Consider the following 8,090-nt stretch of genomic DNA (forward strand, 5'->3'; position numbering starts at 1 on the left):
AATTCCCATACAGGCTGAATATTTTGAAGTTGGAACAATTTGAATCAGATGAGAAAATGTGGGAGTTGTGGAACTTTGAAGAATGTCCCATTAGTTACAATGGGACTTACCAAACATTTTGGAAAAAGCGGGAATTTTTTTGAAAATGGTAAAAAAAAAAACTTGAATGAGTTGAAATGGTTGGTGTTAGAATGTTTTCAAATCGGTTGAGAAATGTTGAAGTAGTAAAATGTTGAATTGAGAAATTATATTCTGGAATTTATGAAAAACCGGGAATTTTTCCAGTTCAAAAAACAACTTAGTTTTTTGTCCTGATTAAGAGGAATGTTTTGACGGTGGAACGGTTGAAATGTGTTGAAAAATGTGGAAGGAGTAGTCGCCAGAAAAAAAGGTGAAAAATAGGGCTTTGGAAAGCCAGGAATTCTGGAAAATCCTGGAACTTTTTTGAACTTGGAAAAAGGGCAGTTTGAATTTCCAGGATGGTGCAATGTGTTGACGGTGGAATGGTTTGAACCGGTTGAAAAATTTGGAAATGGTGGAAGTTTGAAAAATAGACAATTCATTTTGAATGGGGAAAATGGAAAAAAATAAATAAAAATGAATTATGGGCACACAATTCCCAAACAGGGTGAATATTTTGAAGTTGGAACAGTTTGAATCAGATGAGAAAATGTGGGAGTTGTGGAACTTTGAAGAATGTCCCATTGGGAATTTCCAAATATTTGGGGAATTTTTTTGTAAATGGTAAAAAAAACAAAAAACTTGAATGGTCTGAATGAGTTGAAATTGTTGGGGGTTTTTTTGTTGTTTTTTTGTATTTATTTATTTTGTTATTTACTTACTCTATTTTATTTTATTTTTGGGGGGAATTTTTGGGAAAATGGTACAAAAAAAAATGTAATGAGTTGAAATGGTTGGTGTTAGAATTTTTCAATTCGGTCAAGACATAGTAAGTAACATGTTGAATTAAGAAATGGTTTTCTGGAAAACTGGGAAATTTTTCAGTTCAAAAAACAACATTGTTTTTTTGTCCTGATTAAGAGGAATGTTTTGACGGTGGAACGATTGAAATGTGTTAAAACTGAAAAAATGAATTATGGGCACACGATTCCCAAACAGGCTGAATATTTTGAAGTTGGAACAGTTTGAATCAGATGAGAAAATGTGGGAGTTGTGGAACCTTGAAGAATATCCCATTGGGAATTTCCAAATGTTTGGGGAATTTTTTTGAAAATGGTAAAAAAAAACAAAAAACTTGAATGGTCTGAATGAGTTGGGGTTTTTTTTTTTGTATTTATTTTTTATTTTTATTTTGTATTTTTATTTTTGTTATTTACTTACTCTATTTTATTTTATTTTTGGGGGGGAATTTTTTGGAAAATGGTAAAAAAAAAAAAATTTAATGAGTTGAAATGGTTGGTGTTAGAATTTTTCAAATCGGTCAAGACATAGTAAGTAACATGTTGAATTGAGAAATGGTATTCTGGAATTTCTGAAAAACTGGGAATTTTTTCAGTTCAAAAAACAACTTTGTTTTTTTGTCTTGATTAAGAGGAATGTTTTGACGGTGGAACGATTGAAATGTGTTGAAAAATGTGGAAGGAGTAGTCGCCAGAAAAAAGGGTGAAAAATACGGCTTTGGAAAACCAGGAATTCTGGAAAATCCTGGAACTTTTTTGAACTTGGAAAAAGGGCAGTTTGAATTTCCAGGATGGTGCAATGTGTTGACGGTGGAATGGTTTGAATCGGTTGAAAAATTTGGAAATGGTGGAAGTTTGAAAAAATGTCCGGGAAAACCTGGAATTCTGGGAATTTTGGGAATTTGTCATGGGTAAAGCCCGTGATTCCCGAATAGGCTGAACAGTTTGAAGTTGGAACGGTTTGAATCGGATGAAAAATGTGGAAGGTAGATCACGCCAAAATCTAGAGAAGAAGAAGAATAAATAGATGAATTTTGGTGTAGAAAACATTAATTCCATGAATTGATTAACGTGGACCAATTTAAACAAGTTCAAAAACGTATTCGGGTGTTACCATTTAGTGGTCAATTGTACGGAATATGTACTGTACTGTGCAATCTACTAATACAAGTTTCAATCAATCAATGCTTTGGAGCATTCACACAACTAAGATCATTTAGCAACCTCCACAACGGTAAAAAATACTACTCATTAAAACTAAACTTTTTGTTTTTTTAAACAGCTCTTGTATTGTTGTTCCTAATGTTGTGTCTGATGAGTGTATCATTGATGGCATAACAAGTGAATGTCTCTTCAGAATAAAAGAAAAAGATAAAAGCACCTGCAGGCTGCAGCAGTGTGCACGTCCACAGCAAGATGATCTACATAATCATGGGCGTGTCGGGCTGTGGGAAGTATGTGTTTGTTGATCAAAAGTGTGTTAAAAATCTGTCTTACTTAATCCAACACTTGCATCACGTTGTTCGTGTCCATTGTAGAAGTCAAGTGTGTAAACAAAGGGTCCATCACTACTTTACATTTAGCAACACAGAATAAAGTTTGCTATAAACGTACAGTACAAGCCAAAAGTTTGGACACATTCTCCTCATTCAATGCGTTTTTCTTTATTTTCATGACTATTTACATTGTAGATTGCCACTGAAGGCATCAAAACTATGAATGAACACATGTGGAGTTATGTACTTCACAAAAAAGGTGAAATAACTAAAAAACATGTTTTATGTTCTGGTTTCTTCAAAATAAGCCACCCTTTGCTCCGATTACTGCTTCGCACACTCTTGGCATTCTCTCGATGAGGTTCAAGCAAACCTGTGAAGTGAAAACCATTTCAGGTGACTACCTCTTGAAGCTCACCGAGAGAATGCCAAGAGCGTGCGAAAAAATAATCACAGCAAAGGGGTGGCTATTTTGAAGAAACTACAATATAAAACATGTTTTTAGTTATTTCACCTTTTTTTGTTAAGTACATAACTTCACATTTATTGATTATTTTATTGTTTCGCAAAGGAGCATACACTGCATTTCATTGATCCCGCCCACTACCGCCTGATAGGTCATTCAACAAATACATAAATTCACAACTCTGTTCAATAGAATTATAGAATTAATTCAAGTATATATGTCACGGATTAAATATTGACTGGACAATGTAATATTTATAAATTGTGATTCAGTCTTTAACAATTATATGTTATTAATTTGGTGTTATTATTATTTAACCTCTTAAGGCCCACGCTGTTTACATGCTTTTTTTTATTTCTCTTTGCTATTTGGGCTTATTGGACCCTAATTAGAATAAAAACTAAAAATCATCTTTTAATATGATGTACTTAGTCCATAAGTGCACAAATGTGTACTTCATGTGTAGTGACATGCTAATTTTTATTTTTACACTTTTTTTTTCCAAATTCCATTGTATGTTATACTCTTCTGACACCACCAGATGGCAGTATAAGTGTCCACATAAGTGGCCATAAGACCCCAATTCAGTAGTGTACACAATTTTGTAAATAAGAGCTAAAAGGTGCTGTCCACGCATGTGGCCACTAAGGCCTTTAGAGGTTAAGTAAGAATATATAAAAATGTATATATATATATATATATACAGTGCAAGCCAAACGTTTGGACACACCTTCTCACTCACAACACAAACTGATGGTCCCAACCCAATTGATAAAGCAGGAAATTCCACTAATCAACCCTGTTAAGGCACACCTGTGAAGTGAAAACCATTTCAGGTGACTACCTCTTGAAGCTCATCGAGAGAATGCCAAGAGTGCGCTAAACAGTAATCAGAGCAAAGGGTGGCTATTTTGAAGAAACTAGAATATTAAAACATGTTTTCAGTTATTTCACCTTTTTTATGTTAAGTACATAACTTCACATGTGTTCATTCAGAGTTTTGATGCCTTCAGTGACAATCTACAATGTAAATAGTCATGAAAATAAAGAAAAACGCATTGAATGAGAAGGTGTGTCCAAACTTTTGGCCTGTACTGTACAAGTTGCTGTACTAAGTGGTACATTTGTCCAACTACAAATACATAATAACAAAAGGCCACTCATGACATGATTTGTTTGTCCCCATATGGAAATCATGGGAAAATAATAGTCTGTTCCAGGGTCAAACTGTGCCCATTGTAAAACCTTTATTTACATAACAGGTAGGGATGTCCGATAATATCGGACTGCCGATATTATCGGCCGATAAATGCTTTAAAATCTAATATCGGAAATTATCGATATCGGTTTCAAAAAGTAAAATTTATGACTTTTTAAAACGCTGCTGTGTACACGGACATAGGAAGAAGTGCAGACCGCCAATAAACCTTAAAGGCATTGCCTTTGCGTGTCGGCCCAGTCACATAATATCTACAGCTTTTCACACACACAAGTGAATGCAACGCATACTTGATCAACAGCCATACAGGTCACACTGAGGGTGGCCGTATAAACAACTTAAACACTGTTACAAATATGCGCCACACTGCGAACGCACACCAAACAAGAATGACAAACACATTTCGGGAGAACATCCGCACCGTAACACAACATAAACACAACAGAATAAATACCCAGAACCCCTTGCAACACTAACTCTTCCGGGATGCTACAATATACACCCCCCGCTACCCCCTGACCTCCCCTACCTCAACCCCGCCCCCCAACCTCCTAATTGTCCCAAATTCCAAGCTGCTGTTTTGAGGCATGTTAAAAAAAATAATGCACTTTGTGACTTCAATAATAAATATGGCAGTGCCATGTTGGCACTTTTTTCCATAACTTGAGTTGAAGTTGTTCTCTTATTTTGGAAAACCTTGTTACATTGTTTAATGCAGTGTTTTTCAACCTTTTTTGAGCCAAGGCACATTTTCTGCGTTGAAAAAATCTGGAGGCACACCACCAGCAGAAATCACTAAAAAACGAAACTCAGTTGACAGTAAAAAGTCGTTGTCGCAATTGTTGGATATGACTTTAAACCATAACCAAGCATGCATCACTATAGCTCTTGTCTCAAAGTAGGTGTACTGTCACGACCTGTCACATCATGCCGTGACTTATTTTTAGTTTTTTGCTGTTTTCCTGTGTGTAGTGTTTTAGTTCTTGTCTTGCGCTCCTATTTTGGTGGCTTTTCCTCTTTTTTTTGGTATTTTCCTGTAGCAGTTTCATCTCTTCCTTTGAGCGATATTTCCCCGCATCTGCTTTGTTTTAGCAATCAAGAATAGTTCAGTTGTTTTTATCCTTCTTTGTGGGGACATTGTTGATTGCCATGTCATGTTCGGATGTGCATTGTGGACGCCGTCTTTGCTCCGCAGTAAGTCTTTGCTGTCGTCCAGCATTCTGTTTTTGTTTACTTTGTAGCCAGTTCAGTTTTAGTTTCGTTCTGCCTAGCCTTCCCTAAGCTTCAATGCCTTTGTTAGGGGCACTCACCTGTTTGTTTATTTTTGGTTTAAGCATTAGACACCTTTTTACCTTCAAACTGCCTCCTGCTGTTTCTGACATCTACAAAGCAATTAGCAACCGGCTGCCACCTACTGATATGGAAGACTATTACACGGTTACTCTGCCGAGCTCTAGACAGCATAGACACTCAACAACAAATTATTTGCAGACTATAATTACTGGTTTGCAAAAAATACTTTTTTAACCCAAATAGGTGAATTTAGATAATCTCCCACGGCACACCAGACTGTATCTCACGGCACACTAGTGTGCCGCGGCACAGTGGTTGAAAAACACTGGTTTAATGCAAATTAATTAAATTAGGCATAATAATGTGTTAATTCCACGACTGTATATAAGGTATCGGTTGATATCGGTATCGGTAATTAAGAGTTGGACAATATCGGAATATCGGCAAAAAAAGCCATTATCGGACATCTCTAATAACAGGCCATGTTAAGTTCACTTTCTAAACAAGTGTAAAAAGAAGTTAACCTCTTATGTTTTAACTGTTTACTCAGTTTTAACTAAGAAAATAAAAAAAAGCACTTGGCAAAACATGCCCAAAAATGTATGTAACCCATGTTTCATAGACTTTGTGTTAAATGAGGCTGTAATGTCTGCAAATGGGGTGTATCTTGATGAGATGATAACTATTATGTCTGTTTTCTTCATCCAGAAGCTCTTTAGGAGCCTTCCTATCAGAAAAGGTGACTAAGTAATTCCTTCGCTCTTGCTGATGTTCCACCACATCAACACCTGACTGTCGTTACAGCTCGGTTGGCCTCTACATGAAGGCGACCGCTTCCACCCCGAGGAGAATGTGGCCAAGATGGCTCGGGGAGAAGCCCTCACAGATCAGGTCAGTTCAGGTCTGCGGGATTAGCCTGAGTTTTGATGCTTTTTCAGCCGCATTTAGCAAAAAAAAACGTCTTGGCTGCCGCTTCTAAGCTCCTGCCAGACATAGAGCACCACGCTCCAAGTCAACTTTGAACCGGCACTGTGCGGTTGGCAGTCTGGGATGTGAATGATCAGCCAAGTTATGACTAATGCAAGCGTTCATGCTAGTATCACAACAAGGTGAGCCTGCTTTAAAGCCTGCATGCAAGGGAGTTTCCTTTTATCTCATTTATGTTCAGTACAAGTCTATGAGCCTTGTTATATATATTCAATTGTATTATACAGCAGTGCATTTGGTTGTTGTAAACCAGGGGTGTCCAAAGTGCGGCCGGCAGCTCATTTTTTAACAGCCTCCAATTAGAGATGTCCGATAATGGTTTTTTTGCCGATATTCCGATATTGTCCAACTCTTAATTACCGATTCCGATATCAACCGATACCGATATATACAGTTGTGGAATTAACACATTATTATGCCTAATTTTGTTGTGATGCCCCGCTGGATGCGTTAAACAATGTAACAAGGTTTAGGGGGAAGCGGGGGGTGTATATTGTAGCGTCCTGGAAGAGTTAGTCTGCAAGGGATTCTGGGTATTTGTTCTGTTGTGTTTATGTTGTGTTACGGTGCGGATGTTCTCCCGAAATGTGTTTGTCATTCTTGTTTGGTGTGGGTTCACAGTGTGGCGCATATTTGTAACAGTGTTAAAGTTGTTTATACGGCCACCCTCAGTGTGACCTGTATGGCTGTTGACCAAGTATGAATTGCATTCACTTGTGTGCATACTTGCCAACCCTCCCGAATTTTCCGGGAGACTCCCGAAATTCAGCGCCTCTCCCGAAAACCTCCCGGGACAAATATTCTCCCGAAAATCTCCCGATTTTCAGCCGGAGCTGGAGGCCACGCCCCCTCCAGCTCAATGCGGACCTGAGTGAGGACAGCCTTTTTTCATGACGGGAGGACAACAGGGTGACAAGAACTAAATCATCCAGACTAGAGATAAATTGTATTATTATGTTTATTTTACCTAAAAATAAATACATTTATTAATTTAAAAAAAAAAAAACTAAATACATTTTTACTACCGTATATTTTGCTAAAAACATCAAAATTAATTGTATTTTTTTGTGACTCCTTATTACATCCAGCCATAGAATTATACATTAAAATAAACATTTGAAATAATTGATTTTAAATTATCATAAGAATTCATTTAAAATGACCATATTTAATTATTAAAATAATTGCTTGTTAATCAACAACTATAGCATTTTATTCATTACATTTTGAAACTCTCAGAAGTCAAGTTATGTTATATTCCTTAATATTTATTTATGCAAGTTTGAAGTATCAATTATCCAAACACAGTTTTGTTTGCATATTTTCAGGATAAATATATATATATATATATATATATATATATATATATATATAAAATACTTGACTTGGTGAATTCTAGCTGTCAATATACTCCTCCCCTCTTAAACACGCCCCCAACCACGCCCCTCCCCACTCCCCCACCCCCCACCTCCCGAAATCGGAGGTTCAAGGTTGGCAAGTATGCTTGCGTGTGTGAAAAGCCGTAGATATTATGTGACTGGGCCGGCACACAAAGGCAGTGCCTTTAAGGTTTATTGGCGCTCTGTACTTCTCCCTACGTCCGTGTACCACTCCGTACAGCGCCCTTTTAAAAAGTCATAAATTTCCTCCTACGGTGTGTAGTGTAACATGTTTAGCTATTCTTCGTCCTTGAAGAAACACAGTTTATT

General features: G+C 36.9%; 1 protein-coding gene across 1 annotated transcript in view; it reads left to right on the top strand.

Annotated features, from left to right (window-relative positions):
* The first annotated feature begins 1,328 nt into the window (after window positions 1-1,328).
* LOC133575799 (probable gluconokinase) overlaps window positions 1,329-8,090 on the top strand; it is an 8,884-nt gene continuing 2,122 nt past the window's right edge. Inside the window, exons 1-3 of the mRNA XM_061928648.1 lie at window positions 1,329-2,374; window positions 6,103-6,133; window positions 6,199-6,285. Coding sequence (XP_061784632.1) covers window positions 2,337-2,374; window positions 6,103-6,133; window positions 6,199-6,285 — 156 coding nt within the window. The 5' untranslated portion in view covers window positions 1,329-2,336. The remainder of the gene's footprint in view (window positions 2,375-6,102; window positions 6,134-6,198; window positions 6,286-8,090) is intronic.

This window comes from Nerophis lumbriciformis, linkage group LG33, assembly GCF_033978685.3.
Source record: "Nerophis lumbriciformis linkage group LG33, RoL_Nlum_v2.1, whole genome shotgun sequence".
Taxonomy (NCBI): Eukaryota; Metazoa; Chordata; class Actinopteri; order Syngnathiformes; family Syngnathidae; genus Nerophis; species Nerophis lumbriciformis.